This window comes from Vombatus ursinus, unplaced genomic scaffold (assembly GCF_900497805.2).
Source record: "Vombatus ursinus unplaced genomic scaffold, bare-nosed wombat genome assembly UNPS02014794.1, whole genome shotgun sequence".
Classification (NCBI taxonomy): domain Eukaryota; kingdom Metazoa; phylum Chordata; class Mammalia; order Diprotodontia; family Vombatidae; genus Vombatus; species Vombatus ursinus.
In genome coordinates this window covers 1,732,112-1,754,757 of record NW_020954572.1, presented here as the reverse complement: position 1 = coordinate 1,754,757, position 22,646 = coordinate 1,732,112, and the positions used below count along the sequence as shown (strand labels likewise).

The 22,646-nt window shown below is 37.6% G+C and overlaps 2 protein-coding genes across 3 annotated transcripts in view; one reads left to right on the top strand and one right to left on the bottom strand.

Annotated features, from left to right (window-relative positions):
* UNC79 (unc-79 homolog, NALCN channel complex subunit) overlaps window positions 1-22,646 on the top strand; it is a 285,579-nt gene that overhangs the window by 27,840 nt on the left and 235,093 nt on the right. For both annotated transcript variants that reach the window (XM_027869844.1, XM_027869843.1), the window contains exons 6-7: window positions 15,026-15,114; window positions 15,772-15,812. In XM_027869844.1, coding sequence (XP_027725645.1) covers window positions 15,026-15,114; window positions 15,772-15,812 — 130 coding nt within the window. The remainder of the gene's footprint in view (window positions 1-15,025; window positions 15,115-15,771; window positions 15,813-22,646) is intronic.
* Window positions 17,532-18,712, bottom strand: LOC114048754 (cathepsin B-like). Its single transcript, XM_027869845.1, is given in 1 exon segment — window positions 17,532-18,712. A coding segment is annotated over 1 exon segment (1,023 nt). The 5' UTR covers window positions 18,659-18,712; the 3' UTR covers window positions 17,532-17,635.

Here is a 22,646-nt window from a genome sequence, read left to right as displayed (position 1 = left end):
TACACATAGATGTTTAGCATTATTATTATGTGGTGATGGAAGGAGTCTAAATTTCCAGAAGAGGGCCTGGAGGGAGTGATGACACTAAGGAAATCAGATTTCTAAAGCATTGAAGTAAGAGACAGGGGGACATGGAGTACTATAATCCTAGGACTCCGTGACACCTTTTCTGACTCTTTGATTCCATCATGCCTAAGTGGGAAGGAGAGGCTACAATCTACTTCAATTTACCCTTAACCTTTGGCGGTCTGATAAACCTTCTCAGAGTATTATTTTTAAATGCATGAGATAAAATAAGATTATGAAGGAAATCAAGTATATTGAAATAATTATCAAAGTAGTTAAAAAGCAAATTCATAGAACCCTAGATTAAGGTTCTGATATAGAACATAGGGCTCAGCAATAACCCATGAATTTTGACTTAAGAAAGACTAAAGGGAAAGAATGGTCTTTCTGTAGACTCATGAAGGTGTTATGGACTGGAGGGATGTGTAGTAGGTTTAAAAATAAAAAAAGATTGAGCTAATGGGATTGTTATGTATCTCTTTCATTAAGTTCTCCTAAGTTTTCCATTTTGTTTTGTTTTATCTCAAAATCATTTAATGAAATATTTGAATATATGAGTATTTAATGCCTATGACAGCTGAATTTAAAAATAATGAACAGCAGAAAGACAAAATGAATGACACTATACAATAAACATATTTAATAAAGTAATATTTTGAACATCTGAATGTGGAGGTTCTTGAGGGCCAGAGGGAATCTGGAACAGTCATATCTTGCCTCAGGGAACAATAAGAGTAACTGAGCCTGTGGATCTGTTAATTTGGAGAAGGAGCAGTTCAGTCTTGGCAACCCTCCTGACCAAAATTGGAAATCTCTCTTAAAGTCTCTTAGGACACTGGATCCAGTTGTGTTGACTTAAATGGGGATGCATCCACAAATCAAGCATAACTAGTAATAGAGGTGCAGAATAAGGGCTGTCTCTGAAATCAGGAACATCTGGGAGTTGATGTATATACACACAATCACGGAATCTCCAGCTGCCTCAGAGGCCAGGCAGTCTAGTTTATACCTGGAGAGGACTCTCTATTCATCCAGCTTCCACTTATGGATCTGTAGTATATAGATCTCTAGAGGACATGGAGCATCATATGCTATTACCTCACTGAGAATCAACCAATAAGCACTTATTAAGTATTTATTATCTACTATATTATAGTGCATAACACAGTACTAGGCACTAGAAATACAAGACATAAGTGAAACAGTGCCTGCCTTTTGGGAACATATAATCTAGCTAGGAGAGACAACGTGTGTGTGTGTGTGTGTGTGTGTGTGTGTGTGTGTGTGTATATATACAGTTATGTGAAAAATAGAGAAAATATAATTTTTTGGGGAGGGTGCTAGTAACTGGCCAGGGATCAGGAAAGGCTTTATGCAGAAGGTAATAATACCTGAGCTAAACCTTTAAAGACACTGAAGATTTTAAAGGGTGGAGATGGAGAGGGACTGCATCTAAGAAACAGAACAAGCTAGTGCAAAGGTAGAGAAATAGAAGATAAAAGGCTGTGTGTGGATTACAGTAGTAAGATCAGTTTGACTTGACCATAGAGTGCATAAAGGGACCATAGAGTGCATAAAGGGACCATAGAGTGCATAAAGGGAAGTACCTGAAAGATTGGTTGGGACCAAATTGTAAAGGCCTTTAAATGCCAAACAGAATTTATTTTTGACCCTAGAGGTAATAGAGTCCCTAAATTTTACTGAGTAGTGGAATGGTGCTGTTGGTCCTGTGGTTTAGGAAAATCACTTTGGCACCTATATGGAGGGTGGAATGAAGTGGGGAAAGCTTGAACCAGAGACACCAATTAGGTGTCAATTATAATAGTCCAGCAAGTAGTAATGAGTGCTTGAACCAGGGCAATGTTTATATGAGGGAGATAAGGGGACGGATGTGAGAAAGGGTAATGGAGGTAGAAAGGAAAAGATTTGGCAGCTGACCAGATGTTTGGAGCGAATGAGAGTGATGAATGTGGGGTGATACTGAGGATGTGAACCTGGGTGGCTGGAAGGACAGTGGTGTCCTTAAGAGAAAGAGGGAAATTTGGAGCAGGGGTGGGTTTTGAGAAGGAAAGATAATGGATTCTGATTCAGATGTCTATAGGACACTCGGATCAAATTGGCCAATGAGTAATTGGTAATGTGGGATAGTAATTCAGAGGAGAGGCTAAAGGGAGGGGGCACGGAAATCTGGGAATCCTTAGCGTAGAGGTAAAAAATAATCCATGTGATTGTATGAGAAGGGGCCTCAGGGACAGAGCCTTGGCATACAGTTAGAGAGAGAAGGTGAGACACAGATGGTGATCCTGCAAAGGAGACGGAGAAAGAGCGGCGAGATAGGTAGGAGAAGAAATAGAGATCAGTGTCATGGAAAACCAGAGAGGAGAGATTATGTAGGAGTGGGGCAGCAGAGAGGTCAGGAAGGATGAAGATTGGGAAAAACTCATCAGATCTGACAATAGGCAATTAAGAGATCACTATTAACTTTGGAGACAGTATTTTTTCTTGAATGATGAGGTCAGAAGCCAGATAGTAAACACAAAAGGTTGAGGAGTGAGAGGAGAGAAAGTGGAACTAACAGTAGTAGACAGCTTTCTTTTAGGAGTTTGACTGAGAAAGAGAGGAGACATAGAGGATGATAGCTTGAGGGCATGGTATGGTCTAATTGGGTTGGTTTATTTTTTTAAAGAATAGAAGAGATAACCCATTTAACACAAAAAATGAATTGCATGAACTGACCTTACATATAGTACTTTGATAAGTGATTTCACTTGGTTGCGCTATGGGTCAAATTGTTTTCCTCAAATATAACAACTCCATACAAGTGAAAGCTTGAAATCATATAGTCCATGGATTTATTCTGTCATAAGTATGTTAAAGGAAATGTTAGTAGTTATACTGGTTTCCCTGGTCCTTTCCATATGGCAGGCTCTTTCTGACTTCCATGATTTCCTTCAAACTATTCTCATTTCATATGCTCTTTCCACTATACCCAAACTATACAGTTATCCCTTCCCATCATGGGGGTTAGGGGCATGGTGCCTGCACAATCTGGAAAATCTGCGTAAAATTTTTTGGCCCTTCCTTCATACCAGAGAAAAAGACTGAATTATTATGATATTAAAAGATAAAATGTTAATATCATATAATACCATACATATATTTATGCATTTCTGAGTTTCTAGACTTTTTCTATCTGCTGGCCTTCGTGTATCATCTGCAGCTTCCACAAAACTCCCCCAAAATTCCCATTACATTTCTTGTGACAATCCACAATATATTGAAACCACGATGGGGAAAGTCACAATGTTGAAGGGATAACTGTACCTACTCTTTGAAGTACCGATCACATTGTAACTCCTCAGTGAAGCCTTTCTTAATTATTCCAATCCTCATTTATATCTTCAAATTACAATACCTAGAATCACAGAATATTTTTAAAAAAGAAGAGAATGCAAATAATACCACTTGTCCCATATCACAGGATTATTTGTAAAAAAAGAAGTATGAAAGAATATTATCACTGGTGTGCCATCTTGGGGTACAGTATGTAGGACTTGAACTAAACATGGAATTAAATAACAGATGTGAATAAATATGATATAAACTAAATAAATAAAATTAGATAAAACTTCAAGTTGTATGAACACAATGCCTAAAATATCTGACAAAGCAACATGAAAATACTTGATGAATTTGTATATCAATGATTCAAAGTAATTATTCTGATATTTAAGAGATACAAGGCATGGAGAAGCAGCATGTTTTGGTGGAAAGAACACAGTATTTGGAGACAGAGGAGCTAGGTTCAGATCCTTGTTTTGAAACTTATGGTCTTTGGCAAGTAATGTAAGTTCTTTGGGCCTCAGTTTCCTGATCTGTAAAATTAAGATTAAACCAGGTGCCCTCAAAAGTCACTTTCTTCCTTAAATCTGTGATTCTTATGACAGAAGGGACATAAGTATAGCTCAACATGTAACTATGATTTGGAAAAGTACTAGCATGTAAAGGATATATTCTCTAAGTTGTTAACTCTCATATTTTTCTCTATGAAACTTTTCCCATTTAAATTGCTGTGAAGTTAGAGAAAGATACATTATGTGATGAAACCTGAGGGCTATTTCAATTGTCAAATGAATGATAATACAAATTTGCTTAATTGAAAAAAAACTTAGAAAATCTGAATCTATAAGATGTAGTAGATATGTTGGGATGTGATTACTTGTTTAAATAACAACTCTTCACTTTAAAAAAATATGCCACAAGGTTATCTTAAAAAAAAAAAAAAGGACCTTCTCAGTGCTTCGGACATTTCAATGCAAATGATTACAGGTTTCATAAAATTTAAAGCTGGAAAGACTGTGGAATTTATCCAACCTTCCTTTTTTTCCACAAGAGGAAACTGAGGCCTAGGTGGGTCAACTGGCTTGCCCCAATGTCATGCAGCTAATAAGTAGCACCTGAATTCTAAGCCAAAGTCTCCAAATTCTAGGGATGAAATGAAGCATTAGGTTCAAGTGTTCTAAGGATGAGGTCAAACTTTAGGCTCAAATGTTAGCAGTCACTATTGATGATCAATTAGGAACCAATGTACAATATTGCTGAAGTTAAAATGTAAGTAAATAGGAAAACCTTTCATTGGGAAAGGTTCAATTTATATATAACTTTTGAGTAATGCATGAGTTGTTTAAAATGAGATCCATTTACAAGAACTTTAAAAAAACTAACAGCTTATATATCCATTAGCTCCTAGTGACAAAAATGCCTACTTTTTCTAGGAGGAAATTTAGTTATTCAATTGTTAAAACAAAACAATAAAGGTAAGCTGAGTTCAGGCATTGGCAAGTGGTCAAGTTAGGTAATGTATGCTATATTGTAGTGGTTCTGCCAAGATCATTATCATAAATCTCCTATTTTAATGGACATGATTTCTTAACCATAGAAATTCAGCTGGCTTTCATAGAGCAGGATGCTTATGTGCTTAGTAAAATGCATGTACATCCCTAAATCTGGAATATTTACATGAAGAATAGCATGATGTAAAGGAAAGAACACTAGACTAGCAGTGAAGAGATCTTGGCTCTGCAATAAATTCACTGTGTAACTTTGGGCAAGTTCCTTCCCCTGTCTGGGCCCCAGTTTCCTCAGCTATCAAATGAGAGGGTTGATATAGATCAATCAATTAACATACATTTATCAAGTACCTACTATTTGCCAGGCATTGGGGCAGATGCTGCAGACACAAAGACTAAAATGAAACAGATCCTGTCCTCAAAGAGTGTATGTTCTATTGGGGAAAACAATATGTAAAGATATAGGTAAATATAAAATATAAAATGAAGAGTTAAAACAAGGTAATTTTTTTCGGGAGGAGTGATGGTGAGATAACAGGTGGGGGATCAGGAAAGGTTTCAAGAGGTAGTACTTGAGCTGAGCTTTGAGGGAAGCTGGGAATCCTCAGAGACAGAAGTGAAGAAGGAAAAATGACTTTAACAAAGAGGTCTGTTCTCTACACCGTAACAGTGGTAAAAATGGAGTTCCACAGTGGGTATAGTCATCACCTATCCTTTCACCTAGGTAGATGAGACACCCCACTTCTCTTTGGGGTTGGCTTGTTCCTTCAGCCTGCTTATACAGTAGCACATCTAAGTTTTTGGAGGCATACTGCCATTACAAGGTTATATTCAAACTGTCTGAGGGTCTTAGGGGTAACCCCTTTTTTAAGGGAAAATATACTTCCTCTAATCATCACTCTAGTTCTTTTTTCCCCATGCAATATTTTTTCTGTTTACACAACCAGCTACTTACAGTAACAATACTTTTGGATATTAAACATAATAATAATATTATTGATATTACTATATTACATCAAGAACTTAAATAATACATTATAACACACATGTAAACCTGGATCACACTTTCCCAGCAGAGCACTCAATAGCTGTGGTGAACGTTCCTAAAATGTAAGTAAATGAGAAAATAGAACTCATTGGCAAAAGTTCAACTTACACATAACTTCTGAGAAATGCATGAGTTGTTTAAAATAAGATCCGTCTATGAGAACTTTTAAAAAATCTATCAGTTAATCTATCCATTAACTCCTACTGACAACTTGCCATGGAAACATGTGAAGAAGAAAACTTTGTGCTTTGGGCAATTAACTCTACACTTGAGAATTCAATACTGTTGGCCCATCCAGGAACATCTGTACCATATGAAAGTGCTTCTCTACTAATTGCTTAGCTGCTAAACCTCATCATTCTTGAGCTGGGGAAATCCCCTATTTGACTGACTAATTGCCTTTGAGATTCACTATAATACCTGTAAATTGAGGGACTGTCTTTTGCCTCTTTTTGTATACGTGGAGTTTAGCACAGTGCCTGGTACATAGTAGGTGCTTAATAAATGTTTGACTATCCAAAATAAACAAGTGTCATCAAGAGCATAATCTGAACGCAGCCTTTATAAGGTTTTTCAATGAACTGTCACTGTTATAGGCTGTTTAGAAAGTGTTAGCTTTCAATATAAATAGGATTCCTCTTTAAGCCAGACAACTGCAGCACTTCTGGAATTATCTTTGGGCTGTACAGACTAGCCTGGCCAATTATTTATTCGTCTGGATGCTGTTCTGTCCAATCAGGACAGAGCTCTCAGCAAGACAAGTCCTCTCACCAGGATTCTACAGCAGCTGCCAAGCTCCCTCTGTATCTCCTTCTCAAACCAGAGGGGGCAGCGACAAGCCCTTATGAAAAGCATCTTTTCCAAATCTGTTGTTCAGTTAGTTGTGCAGTGGTGTCTGCCTCTCTGTGACCCCGTGGAGCATAGCACGCCAGGCCCTTCTATCCTCCACTATTGTCCCGACATCTGTCCGAGCTCATGTTCACTGCTTCCGTGACACTCTCTATCCATTTCATTTTCTGCCGTCCTACTTCAATCTTTCCCAACATTAAGGTCTTTTCCAATGAGTCCTGTCTTCTCATTATGTGGCCAAAGTATTTAAGCTTCATCTTCAGTATGTGACCTTCCAATGAATAGTCTGAATTAATTTGTTTAAATATGGGCTGATTTGACCTCCTTACTGTCCAAAGGACTCTTAAAAGTCTTCTCCAGCTCCACAATTCAAAAGTATTGATTCTGCGGTGCTGAGCTTTCCTTATAGTCCTACTCTCATAGATATACTTTGCTACAGAAAAAAACATCTTTGATTATATGGACTTTTGTTGGCAAGGTGATGCCTGTGCTTTTTTAGTCTGCTGTCCAGATTTGCTATAGCTTTTCTTCCAAGGAGCAAGTGTCGTTAAATTTCATAGCTGCAGTCACCATCTGCAGTGATCTTTGAGTCCAAGAATGTAAAATCTGACACTGCTTCCATTTCTTCTTCCTCTATTTGCCAGGAATTAATGGGACCAGTTGCTAGGATCTTAGTTTTTTTTATGTTAAATTTCAAGCCAGCTTTTATACTCTTCCTTTTCATCCTCATCAAGAGGCTTCTTAATTTTTCTTCACTTTCTGCCATCAGAGTGATATCATTCGCATATCTGAGATTGTTGATATTTCTCTGGCTTTTGACTCATCCAGCCTGGCCTTGTTGTACTCCTTTTCTAATCTTAAACTAATCAGTTGTTCCATGTTCAGTTGTAATGGTTGTTTTTTGACCCGCGTACAAGTTCCTCAGAAAACAAGTCAGATAATCTGATATTCTCATCTCTTTGAAGACTTGCCACATTTTTTTGTGATCCACACAAAGGCTTTAGTGTAGTCAATGAAACAAAACTAGACATTTTTCCTGGAACTCCCTTGCTTTCTCCATAATGCAGTGAATGTTGGCAATTTGGTTTCTAGTTCCTCTGCCTCTTTGAATACCAGCCTGCTCTTCTGGTAATTCTTGGTTCACATATTGCTGAAGCCTAGCTTGTAGAATCTTAAGCATAACCTTGCTGGCATATGAAAGTGTAATTGTTCAGTAATTTGAACATTCTTTGGCATTGCCTTTCTTTAGGATTGATATATAAACTGATCTTTTCCAATCCAGTGACCACTGTTGAGTTTTTCAAATTTGCTGGCATATTGAGTGCAGCACTTTAACAGCATCATCTTTTAGAATTCTAAATAGCTTAGCTGGAATTCCATCACCTCCACTAACCTAGTTGTTAGCAATGCCTCTTAAGGCCCACTTGGCTTAAGGCCCATTCTCTAAGATGCCTGGCTCTAGATCAGTAACCACACTATTGTGATTATCAGTGATGTTAAATTCTTTCTTGTATAGTTTTTTTTTGTATATTCTTGCCACCTCTTCTTAATCTCTTCCACTTCTGCTAAGTCCCTATCATTTTTGTCTTTTATTATACCCATTTTTGCATGAAACATTTCCTTGATGTCTTTAATTTTCTTGAAGAGATCTCTTGTCTTTCTCCTTCTATTATTTTCTTCTATTTGTTTGTATTGCTCATTTTAAAAAAACCCTTTGGTTTATATTTCCTTTTCTCCTTTACCCTTTGCTTTCTCTCTTTTCTCAGTGATTTGTAAAACCTCATTAGACAGTCATTTTGCTTTCTTGTTCTTCTTTTTCTTTGAAATGTTTTTTGTTTGCTACCTCTTCACACTACTGTAAATGTTTGTCTACAGTTCTTCAGGCACTCTATCCACCAGATCTGATCCCTTGAATCTATTCATTACTTCCACTTCATGTTCATAAGTGATATTGTTTAGGTCATACCTATACAGTCTGATGGTTTTCCCTACTTTCTTCAATTTAAGTCTGAATTTTGCAATAAGAAGCTCATGATCTGAGCCACAGTCAGCTCCAGGTCTTGTTTTAACTGATTTTATAGAGCTTCTGCATCTTTGGCTGCAAAGGATATAATTAATCTGATTTTGGTATCGACTATCTGGTGATATCCAATTGTAGTCACCTTTTGGGTTGTTGAAAAACTCTAGGGGGCACTAAAGGGTAATAGCTGTCATGGAAACTCTTAGCCAATGACAACAATTCTCTCTGACTAATCAGAAATCACTCAGCTCCAATGTCTCTAACACCAATTCCTAGGAACAGTTTTTTAGCCCTTTTGCTGTCTTCACTTCTCCTCTTCCTTTGCTGCTGCTCTCTTCTCTGGCTCTTCTCCTCTTGTTCTCTCACTATATTAATTGTAGTTCAGTGGCTTAGATGAGAGCCTTCTGACCCTCAATGACTTGCCTTTCCCTTAAAAAAAAAAACCCCAAACCTCACAACTCCACAAATTTCCCCTATCCAATTGACAGTCCTTTTAAAACCATAATTTTGCCTTCAAATGTTTACATGATTTCTCATTTTCTTAGTTTTATTCTACTGCTGTCTCTCAGTAGGAGACCTAAGAGAGAGAAGGTGATCAGAAATATCAGATGCTGTTGAGAGGTTAAGAAGGTTGAAGGCTGAGAAAGGGCCATTGGATTGGACAATTACCAGATGATTGGTATTACTGGAGGGAGCATTTTCATTTGAATGATGAGGTTGGAGGACAGAATACAAAGACGGGAGAAGTAAGAGGGGAGGGGCAGCTAGATGGCACAGTAGATAGACCTCTGGCCTTGGAGTCAGGAGGACCTGAGTTCAAATCCAGCCTCGGACATTTGATACTTACTAGCTGTGTGACCCTGGGCAAGTCACTTAACTCTGACTGCCTCACCAAAAAGGGGAAAAAAAGAGAAGAGGGGAAGATGTGGAGCAAATGAGTAAAGATGGCTTTTTCTGGGAGTTTGGCTGTGAAAGAGGGTAGATGATCTCTAAGATTTTTTCATCCCTGGCATTCTGTGTCTTAAAATTTGATCTAGCTTAATGTTCTTTATTTTAACATCCCATGTGCTAAGTTCCTTTCTACATTCTCATTTCTGTGTCTTTAAGTAGCATTGAACCCTAATAAATTATAGTCTGTTCTAAGAAAGAGACAAATGGAATTAGGGTACACATGTCCATGGTTTAATTTCTCTTAAGCAGGCTTGACATGCATTGCATGGGAGTTTGATCCAAAACTGGGCCAGTTCAGAACTAGCTTGATTTGGGATTTGGGAGTACAGAGATATATACCTTTTCAACAGGGGCTGATATCAACCCATCATCATTCCAGACCACTCCCAGCCTTGGTCTATCCAGGCAGATGAATTTGTCTACACCCAAGCCTAAGTAGGATAAAATCAATTCAGGCTTGGGTCAGGTTTGACCAGGATAAGAAGATTCAATGCAATCTTATTATCAGTAATGTCCTTCTGAAGAACTTTTCAGAACGAGGCTGGCTGGGGTGGGGGGGAAGCTCTGAGGATCATTTTTCACCGTAGGCAGTTGCATAGACAAAATTCAGTTTACCTACAACTTTTCATTACCATACAAATTGTTTTAAATTAGATAATATGCAAAAACTTTTAACTTAAAAATTTTAGGTGACATATGGTCATGTGTTTATAAAATTAGATGCAAATATTCTCTGGGTGGAAGTTCACATACTGGTGGACAGGCAATAGAAGGCAGTTGCCTAGGTTGCTATATATTGGGGTGGGAAGAAAGCAATGAAAGGCCTTTCTTATATGTGACTTTTTATAAAATATACACATATTAATTCTAGAAAATTATGCTCTTGATGACATGTAAGGATTTATTTTGGTATGTCAATAAACATTTATTAAGTACCTTCTGTATTTTAGGCACTGTGCTAAGTTCTGTGTATGCAAAAAGAGGCAAAAGACATTCCCTCAATTTTCACATATTATGGTGAAGCTCAGTCAGGTAGTTGATAAATTAGCATTTAATAGGCATCTATTATATGCCAGGCACTGTGCTAAGTCTTGGAAACTTAGCTTCCAATGGACAGTAATCAAAGGAGGCACAATTTTCAAACCCTGCTAAACTCACAAAGTCTTGGATTCAGTTTTAATGGTTTGTGTCATGATTATGTGGGTGAGAATAGAGCTCCTTAATTGTTTATCCTTGCCTTGATTCATTACATTTTAGGGAGTCTTCATCAGTAACATTCCACAAGGCTTTAGGCTATCTTCTGGGATTACTTAATTTATAAAATTCTAACCAGATTTAAAATAATTTTAAGAATTTTATTGATTTTTTTATATGATTGTCCCTTCTTTATATTATCTCTTTTCCTTCTCTTCCTCATCAACCAATCAATCAATTAACAAGCATTTATTAAGCACTTATTATGTGCTAGGCATCATTCCAAATACTGGGGATACAAAGAAAAATACTGAAAAAACCCCGTTCTTACCTGCAAGGATCTTATATCATGATGGAAGAGATTTTATATATATATGTGTGTGTGTGTATATACGTATATATATATCTCAGAACATATAAAATAAATACAAAGAATATGGAAAGTAACTTTAGAGGAGATAGTACAAGTGTCTGGGAAGACCAGGAAAGTCCTTCTAGAATAGGTGGGCTTGAACTGTATCTTACAGGAAACCAGGGATTCTTAGGAGTTGGAGGATGAGAAGCATGGAGAATAACTAATATGAAGTTAAGGAGATAGGAAATGAAATGTCATGTAGGAAGAACAGCAAGTGGGCCAGGAGGACTGAATAGAATGCATGGAGGGGAGATTTGAGACTGGGATTCCAATTAGAAGGCTACTGAAATAGTTCAGACTAGAGGTGAATAGGGCCCAAATGAGGTGATGAATATGTGAGTGGAGAGGACACATATATAAGAGATATTGAAGGTAGAAATGACAAGATTGGGCAACCAACTGGATATGTGGGGTGAGTAAGTATGAGGAGTCAAGGATGACACTGAGGCTGAGAATCTTGGTGATCAGAAGGATGGTGGTACCTTCAATAGTAATAAAGAAGTTTGTAGGAGAGAAAGGTTTGAGGGAAAAGACAATATTTCTATATTGGACATGTTGAGTTTGAAATGCCTACAGGATACTTAACGCCATCTAGACTGAGATGTCCAAAAGGTAGTTAATGACGTGGGATCAGATCAGAGGAGAGAGATAAGAGTTGGACAAAACAATCTGGGAATTATCTACATAGAGATGATAACAATTCATAGGAACTGATGAAATCACCACATGAGATGTCATAGAGAAGTATAGAGAAGAGGGCTAAGGTCAGAGGCATGGGGAATACCCACAGTTAGTGGCCATGACCTGGGTGAAGTTCCAGCAAAAGAAACTGCGAAGGAACAGACAGGTAGGAGAAAAATTCTAAGAGAGCAGAGTCACAAAAGCCCAAAGAGGAGAAAGTATCCAGGAAGAGAAGGTGGTCAATAATTCCAAATGCTGCACATTTTTCAGATTTAAATGTTTCTCTTGGTCAAGAAGATGAGGACTGAGAAAAGGCCATTGGCTTTGATGGTTAAGAGATAATTGGTAACTGGAAAGAGCAGTTTCACTTGAATGATGAGGTCAGAAGCCAAATTGCATAGGTTTTTTAGAAGAGAATGAGAGAGAGGAAGTGGAGGCATGTAGTGTAGACAGCTTTTTCAAGGAATTTAGCTAAGATGGAGGAGAGACATAGGACAATAGCTGGTGGACATGATGGGATACAGCTAGAGTTTTTTTAAAGTTAGGGGAGAATTGGATGTATTTGTAGGTAGCTAGGAAGGAGGCAGTAGTTAGGGAGAAATTGAAGATTAGCAGAAGTGTAAACCTTCCCTTGTAACAAAGAACCCCAGTTAAGCAAAACAACCAAGACAGTAACAATGTCTGGCAGCAATTTTTGGCACTGGTAGTCTTGCAACTCTCTAAGGAAAGGAGGGAGGTACATTTCCTTGTTTTGTCTTAGGGGCAAGATTGGGCGTTGTAATTGCAGAGCACCCAACTTAATTTTAATGTTCTTTTTGTTTACGTTGTTGTAGTCATTATACATATTGTTTTTCTATTTCTTCTCACTTTGTATCGCTTTATATAAGTCTTTATATATTTCTTTGAATTATTCATTCATCATTCCTCTTGATGCAATAATATTCCTTATATTCATATACAATAATTTGTTCAGTCATGCTCCAATTGATGAGCATCTAGTTTATTTCTGGTTTTGCTAATACCATTTATTTGAACTTAGCCATTTTCACTATTTTTCCATATCTTTGAAACTCCTTCAGACTTTAGATTTTAAAGGAAAGGCTGATTCTATGATCTACTAGCTTTTTTCCCCTCAAAATTAGTAAATGCAATTAAAGAACAGAGCTTTAGTGTGTTTTTATGGCCTCTGGGTAGAAGGAAATCTCAGAAGGCTTTGCACCAAGTACATTAACTGCACAGCAGGGGTTGTGAATATTTTGAAGACCAAGAAGAATTGAAAATGACCTTGGAAAATTAGACATAGACTTTTTCTTAATTCGTTCACTGTTGGAACATTCTCTTGAAAAGTGGCAAATTTGGGGCAGCTCGGTGACACAGTAGATAGAGCTCCAGCCTTGGAGTCAAGAAGACCTGAGTTCAAATATGGCCTCAGACACTTGACACTTACTAGCTGTGTGACCCTGGGCAAGTCACCTGACCCCAACTGCCTAACCAAAAAGCCAGAAAAAAAAAGGCAAATTCAATTGGCTTTCTGGATGTTTCATCCATGTAATGCTAGATATCCAGATGTTTGAAAATTCCTAGAGAGTTGACTAGCTAAGTTCATAAGACAATTATATAATAGGGATAGCAAATTAGAGCAAAGGCTGAGTGTTACAGTGAAAATAGTTAATAGATCTGATTTCAGTCCTGAACCTGCTGCTTCCTTGCTGTGTGACCTTAGGCAAATCACTTTTTTCTGGTCTCCATTTCTTTCTTTGTAAAATGAGCAGGTTGGACCAGATGATCCTTAAGGCCCCTTGCGGCTCTCACAATCTATGATTATGAGTACTTAGTGGGGGAAAACCTTATGGTCAATGAAATCATTGATGGATGTAGTTTTACTACACTCAATAGTAGTTAGGATGATCAAATTTCTGAATAAAAACTTAAAAAAGTAAATATTCCATACCAGCATCTTAGAAAAGAAAAATGTATCCTAATTTAGAGAAACAGAGAAAAGCCAACTGCTTTAAGTATAACTTCCTTATATTGTAGCACTTTTCCAAACCATAATTGTTTTTACAAAAAAAAATTTGTAATATGCACTCTCTTTTCTCTGTATGAATGACTAATTGTTTTCCTTCTCCTGAAGAGACATTATCATCTCTTTATTACTTTATAGAGTGATTTTCAACTCCAGTGATCTGTATTCAAATGGGAAGTTTTAGTGTAATCTATTGTGGCAGCTAGGTGGCTCAGTGGATGAGAGCTCTGGGCCTGGAGTCAAGAAGACCTGAATTAAAATCTGGCCTCAGACATTCGCTAGCTGTGTGATCCTATACAAGTCACTTAACCTCTATTTGCCTTAGTCAGCTGCAGAATGAAATGGCAAACCATTCCAGTATCTTTGCCAAGAAAATCCCAAAAGGGGTAATGAAGAGTTGGACATAACTAAACTACCAACTGTAACATAATACCCTTTAAAAATATTTTCAGGGGCTGGGCAATATCCAGGACTGGCTGTTTAGACTTAAAAGTAACAGAAAAAATGAAAAGATGCAATAGCTAGTTTAAGCCTCCACTGTATAATATTTAGCTGGAAGAACAGTTCCATATTTTCTCTAGCAGCTCTTTAGATTTTCATGGAAACATTGGTTCTCCTTCTTGGAGAGAAGTAATCCTGTACAGTAGAAAGAGCATTACTTAGAGCAAGAAGTGTGCTCAGCTCCTTGCTCTGTCAGTCATTGCTCTTGGAAAGTCATTTCATTTCTCCTGGCCTCAGGTTCCTCATATGTAAAATGGAAATCATCCTTATTTCAAAAGGTTTTGGCAATATTTAAAATTGAGGAATGTATGGAAGGTATCAATGTAAGGAATTATTAGTTTTGCTGAAGCTATATGTTTTAGCAACAAGGAAGCTGCTATATACGAAGAGAAATGTTCACTTGGCCTTCTCTTTTTTGTTTCAGATGTGTATAGACCCCTCTCTGTCAGTGGCTTTAGGAGATAAACCACCACCATTATACCTTTGTGAAGAATGTAGCCAGCGGATTGCAGGGTAGGTAAAGTCATCAGTGTCACAAATAAAATGAAGAGTCACAGTGAGTTCAGAAACAAAGTCCTTCCAGTATTAGCATTATATACCATGAGCCAAATTTCTCTAAAACTTGTCTAATAATTAATTTTAAAGGTTTTGTTGTGTGCCATTGAACACGTTCCCAATCTTCCTTTAGAAACCCGCTACACCGAGCAATTGCAAAGGGACACTGGAAGCAGCAGGGGAAAACAATTATGTTTAATGAATTCAGCCTTGGATTTGAAGTAGTCCCTTGTCACCAACTCATGGGTTTAAGTAAATGGAATCAAAACCTGACTTCCAAATTTAACTTGTATTTCAGATAGGTGTTTCTGCTTATTAGTTTTGCAGCAGTCACAATTGGCTTGGCACAGACCATACTTTATTTTCTCTGGCTTAATTAGCATCTGGAAAGCATCATTTGAAAATAACTGGACATGATGAAATGGCTATAATTTTACATTTAACCTCAAAGAAACAGACATTTTAAAAGCTTATTATGATATTATGATAGGACTCTTAATTATGCTCCATTTCTATAAAAAGGATTTTAGCAACAGGGGGTATTCCAAAGCACTCATTTGGAGGGCAATGTTGCAATGTATTTAAAACATGAAATATGGTGTTTTTTCTCTATAGGGATCATAGCGAATGGCTGATTGATGTTCTCCTCCCACAAGGTAGGATTTACTCCATCTAGGATAGATAATGAGCAATTATGAATAATGCTATTTTTCTTTGTGTATATCTTCATTATTTATTTATTTCAATTATATAAATAAGATACCAATGGCCTCAAATTTTTGACATATGCCATGAAGATACTAGGGATGTGTAGTATGGAGGGATATGATAATTTTCTTCAAGTACTTAAAGGGCCACCTCTCATAAAAGGGATTAGAAATGTGATTGTTCTATTTGATTCCCAAAAGCAGAGTCAGGAACAATGGGTAGAAAATACAGAGAAAAATTTAGGTTTGAGGGAGGGACAAACATCCTAAGGATCAGTCTAATTAGTCCTCTAAGTGTAATGAGCTTCCTTGGGAGATCATGAGTCCTGTCTCCTGAAGGTCTTTAGGGAAAGGCTGGATGACAACTTGCCCTGAGTGTTTGTCACATAGAAGATTCTTATTCAGGCAAGTGTTGGACTAGGTGGCATCTGAGAGAGATCTGGTAATTCTGTAGAGCAGAGGTGTCAAACATGCGTTACAGGCCCATGTGGCTTATAGCACTCCCCAGTGTGCCAGAACCAGATTAAAATGTAATGGGGAAATGTTTAACAAAATAAATAAAAATACAATAAAACATAGTTAATATTATTTTGTGGTGCCCAAGTCAGTATGTGGCCCATAGGGATCTTTTTTTTTTTTGTAAATTGAGAAATCTTTTATTGGCACAAGGGTTCTGGGTTTCATTCAGTCACTAAAACCAACATTGAGGTTAAATTGCTTGACAGGGTAAAGAAAAGTAAGAGCTTGTTTCTCCTGTGGGCATCAGTATCTTGCTCATCCTCTACTCCCTCAAGGGCATTAGCAGAGGGAGTACTGCTTTTGGGGTAGTAACCACCCACCCAGCCTTCCCTTTAAAACCCCAGGGTCAAGCTTCTATTGAGTACAACTGATCCTGGCAACTCTTCTTTGTATGATTAGCCAAGGTACACTAACAAAAATAGAGATTGATTTATTTGAATCTTGCCACAAGACCTAAGGGTGTGTGCAATACTGCAAAGCTTGATAGCTTCAGGCGGACTGGCACTACGTGGCCAAAGAAAGCACAGTATGGGATTGTTAGCAGTGAGAATTGGGGCAGATTAGGATTCCAAAGTCTTGTGGCCCACCCCACAACACCGCCCCCTCCCCCAATAAAATCATTTGGGAGTCAGGTAGACTACTGAGAATCTCTTTACCTCCTTCCTACAAGACATTTAAAAAAAACAAAAACAAAAACACACACACACACACAAAACCTTGTTTCCCATTTCTGTGGGATAAAACCTTGAAAAAAAAAATCAGACTCTTCCCTTGAATTATTGTTGGTTCCTGGCTATTTCAGGCTCCTAAAAGATTTTGGGGCAGAGGGGAAGTTGCAGGAGACATGACAACACGGAAGGAATTAGGAAACACTCATGGAAAGAGACCTTTTTAATGAAAGCATCAGGGGTCTCAAGTGTAGTACACAGACTGTTGGCCAGCAGTGCTATGTGCTATTCACAGAATTACTTAAAACTGAAATGGCATGCATTAGGTGGAGTCAGACCAAGAAGAATGTACCTATGTTATTATTGATGGAGATGGCTGACTCCACAAGAATTCAGTTCAACCGAATTCTCAAAGCCCAGTGATTTGTCTAAAATCTCCCCTTAATCTTCCTGTTTAAACAAAATATGAATGATTAGAGAGCATCTCTCTCCAGCTCCAAAGTCTTTTAAAAATATTCATTTCTCCCATTCCCCAGTTTTTTTCTTTTTTTAAAAAAAAATTAAAGTTGGGCAAATGACAGCAGGTTAGTTGCTCCAATATTGATCTGTTCGGGGAATTCCAGCCACAATTTCAGATTCTATTCCACAGTGATTCTTTCCACGGAGAATTTTAAAGAAGCCATTATCACCCCAGTCTGTGTTACAGGAGTTAGCAGCCAGCCAGTAAGGGGTACCATCCTCCACACCCCAGCCTAGGACACGAATGGCATGGCCTCCAAGCATTTCTCCAGGAATGTGCTGGTAAACTCCAGACTTGTACTGGAGGAAGTCAGTGTACATGAGAAAAGCTCCTTCCACAGGGCCATTCTTGTAGATCTCAACCATGATCTCCTCCTCACTTGAAGGTACACTGTAAGAGGCTGATCCATAGTGTTTGTCATCTTTGTAGTCAAGAGAATAGCCTGCTTCACACTTCTTTCTGCATTTGGGGGTGTTCCCTGTCTCTCCAGTACAGGCAGGGTGAGAACCATTCACATGGTGCTCACATGGAGGGATGGAGTAGGGTCAGCAGCCTATATGGGAATCATAGAGGCCACCAGATACAAGGCCTTTCTTGGTCCAATACCTCCAAGCTCCAGAAGGAAAGCCACCATTACAGCCTTCCCCACACTCAAATCCACAGCAGCTAAGCAGGTCCTCAGCAGAGACTTCTACATTGGCATTTCCACCAGTGTGTACACAGATCCTATCAGAAATGGCTTCCACAGCTCCAAATGCCCAGCAAGAACCGCAGGAACCCTGGTCTCTAATTTCCCTGATGGTTGGGCAGTTTGGCCACTGTTCCTGAGCATCAAAGTTTTCTGGTAGCTTCATGCCATCAGCCAAAAACATTCTCTGAGGTAGTAGCTTGGCTCCACCCATGAAGGTACCACAGAGTTTCTTTACGTAGCTCATGTTCGCATTACAGAAGTTGTGCCCAGCCTGCCACGTAGTATTGAGCTTGTTGACGTAGTTTACCATTTCATCTGAAAGAGGAGGAAAGGACAATCTGCTCCAAGCACTGGTCAGTACGACCAGGCTGCACAGAGTGGCCAAGAACTGCCACATTTTGGGAACTGAATTCCTGATTTACTGTCCCTCCTGTGCGGAACAGGATTGCCCAGTAACCAGCAGCAAGCACCACAACAGCTCCCTCCCATAGGGATCTTTATGTATAGTTTAGTGGCCCTGTTTCTATTTGAGTTTGACATCTTTGCTGTAGAGCAGGATAATATTGTGGGAAGAGCCCTGGAGTTGGGATCATAACACTTCGGCTTAAATCCTTATTCTGCTACTAGTTGGCTGCATAGCTATTGACAAGCCTAATTATCTTCTTTGAGATTCAATTTCCCCACAGGTAAAATGAAGATAATAATTACACTATCCACATCATAGGATGATTTTGAAGAAAATACTTTGTAGGTCTTAAATTGCTGTAGAAACTTTAGCTTTATGATAGTAAGTTTGACTATAAACATCTCTGTGCTTCTGACCATATTCTTTCTGATATCAGATGAAAGCAGGTTTTGACTATGCTGCATCATTTAAAAAACATTTAGCACTCTTGCTTCATACATATGTTATAGAATATGAATGTTGGCAAGGGAAGCCAGGTTAATGAGTAAATCAATTTCTTTGTCTAACTGAGATCATAAATTTGCTCATATGAGTCTACCTGTTTAAGAGTTGGTTCTTCAATTCTTTGGACCAGCTGAGAAGGAAAGGTAGCAAATTTAACACAAAGGAGGAGGAAGTGCTGGAGTTGAGTTCTTGTCTAGGGAAAACCCTGCTCAAATGTGTCTTGCCCTGATTGGGTCAGAATTTTGATGAGCTTGAGGAACTCTCATTATGAGAGTCAGAATGTTACAGTGGAGAGTATATTGGGCTTAGAGTCAGAAGACCAGGATTTGAGTTCAGGCTTTGCCATTTATTGGTGTGTGACTCCCTTCTCTTAGCTTCAGTCTCCTTTTTAGTAAAATGGGGCTAATATGTTACCTGAATCACAGTCCATCTTACCAAGGGGTTTTGATTCAGCCTTCACAACATCTCTCATACCTCTCCCCTTATCTCTATTCTTATCCCTTCTTATCTAGCCTATTATAATAACTCCTGATGAGTCTTCCTGCTTCTAACATCTTTTTTCTCCAACCCATCATCCACAAAGTTGCCAAAATAATTTTTCTAAGGCACAAGTCTGACTATTGCACTCTTTTGCTCCAGAAGCGTTAGAGACTCCATTGCCTCTAAGATAAAGTATAAATTCCTAAGCCTGGATGTATAACATTTTGCAAACCTCAAATGCTTTTTATGTCAATTATTATTATTATTATTATCATCATCATCATCATCATCTGGATCTTTCTCTTTACAAAGACTTGTTAGTCAAATAACATTTATGCGAAGTAAGGGACAAAGGATCTTATAATATACTTGAGTAGGGGAGGGAGGGTTGGAACAAATCCTATGTATTTGAGATCTCTGATGAGTCTAACTCTCTACCCATAGTAGGCAATCCTTTCCACATTATCTCTGATGGGTTGTTATTTTTCCATGCAGTGTAGCCCACTTTTAGTGAGTTCTGTTTGTTAGAAAGTTCTTCCTTTTACTTTGCTATTTGAATGGATATGAATGAGATATAGATCCTTTTCTACTGGTAGACTGAAAACCACCCATGCCTTCTGACCTCATGTGTCTTGTTTTTTCTTGTGAATCCTGTAAAAGTTTTTTTTTAAATTTTCCTGTAAATCCTGATCTACCTAAGCCAATGTAGTTTTTCTAATCGTTATTTTGATAATCAATTAATCAGAAAGCATTTATTCAGCATAGGAACTATGCCAGGAATTGTGATAGAATCTGGAGTTACCAAGACAAAAGCTGAAACAACCCTTGCCTTCAAGGAGCTTATAGGCAACATGTACATATATGAGTATATATGGAATCCATACAAAATAAATATAAGGTAGCTAAATACAAGTTAGTTAAGGAAGGAAAATAAGGAACGGAAGGAAGAAAAGCAAGTGAGGAGCCAGAAGAGGTTTCATATAGCTTATCTTAAAGAAAATGAGGGATTTTTTGAGGCAGACAGAAGGACGGAGTGCATTTTAGGCATGGAGGATGGCCACTGCAAAGGCACTGAAATGGGAGTCAGTAAGGCAATCAACAAGCATTGTTAAGTGTTTACTATGTACCAGGCATTGTATTTAGTTTTGGGGATACAAAGAAAAGCAAAAAGCCATGTCTCTGTCCTCAAGGAGCTCATATCCTGATGGGGAGCTAACAAAATAACATATAAAGAATGATGTACACACAAAAGATGTATGTTTGTGCATCTGTATATACACATATACATGCACACACATATACATACACATATACATGCATATGCACACAAATATATATGTGTATATGTTTGTCTTATATGTAACATAGTTCTTTACATGTTATATTGTTATCTCCCCATTAGGACATAAACTCTTTGAGGACAAAGACACTGGTTTTTGTCTTTCTTTGTATCCTCAACACTTAATACAGTGCCTGGTACTTAGCGAACAGGTAAACACCTAATAAATGCTTGTTTTATATATATATATAATATACACACAAACACACACACTAGATGGAAGGTAATCTTACAGGGGAAGGCACTAGCGCAAGGGGGGGGCAGAAAAGGCCTCCTGCAGAAGGTGGGATTTAAGTTTATTTATTTATTTTAGAACATTTCCATGTACATAGCACAACACAGAGAGAGAATTCGATATAAAACCATCAATTTCCATTTCAGACTGTTTACTTTTATTTTTTTTGGAAAAACTATGTAATAAATACTACACATTGTTTTCAGAGCTACCCTGCTTTTCTGTGCTTCCTTCTAAGTTTTCTTTTGTTCTCTGCTGTGCACTTTTTATTATTTTTTTTCTTCCTCCCTCCTCACCCTGCCCTAGAGAAGGCTATGATTAAACACAAATATATGTATATGTATATATACACATGTATACACAGAAACACATACTATGTACATACATATGTGTGTATATATACACACAGCACACCATACAAACTGCTCATTATCAGTTCTTTGTCTGGAGGTGGATAGCATCTTCCTTCATATGTCCTTTGTAGTTGGTTTGACTATGATACTCAAGATGAATTAGTCATTCAAAGTTGTTCTTAGGACAATATTTCTGTTACTATGTACAACATTCTCTTGGTACTGCTCATTTTACTTTTCGTTATTTCATTCAAATCTTGTCATGTTTTTCTAAAATCCCCAACTGAAGGACGTCTATCATTTTAGTCAGACTGATAGATGTAGGAGATGATCAAAGGTGTAAGATCTCAAAGTTGTTTTAATTTGCATTTCTCTAACAAGTAATGATTTAGAGCATTTTTCCATATGACTATATATGCTTTTGATTTCTTCACTGAAAAATTGTCTGTTCATATCCTTTGACCATTTATCAGTTGGGTTAATGACTTGTATTCTTATAAATTTGATGAAATTCTTTATATTTTTGTGAAATGAGACCTTTATCCGATAGATTTTCCCCAATTTTCTGTTTTCCTTCTAATCTTGGTTACATTGATTTTATTTGTACAACCACTTTTTAACTTGATGTATTTGAAATTAACTATTTTATACCTTACAATGTTCTCTATCTCTTGTTTATTCATAAATTGTTCTCCTTTCCATAAGTCTGGTAGGTAATATGTAAAATGTTCTTCTAATTTTCTTGTGATATCTCCCTTTATATCTAGGTCATGTATCCATTTTTATCTTCTTGTGGTAAATGGTTTAAGATATTGGTCTATACCCAATTTCTGCCAGACTGCTTTCCAGCTTTCCCAACAATTTTTAACAAATAATGAATTCTTATCCCCCCAAATTAAATCTTTACATTTATCAAATACAAGGTTACTATAATCATTTACTATTGTACGTTGTATATCTACTCTGTTCTGCTGATCTACCTTTCTATTTCTTAGCCGATACCAGGTAGTTTTGATAATTATTTGATAATCATTGCCTTATAATATAGTTTAAAGTCTGGTGCTGCTA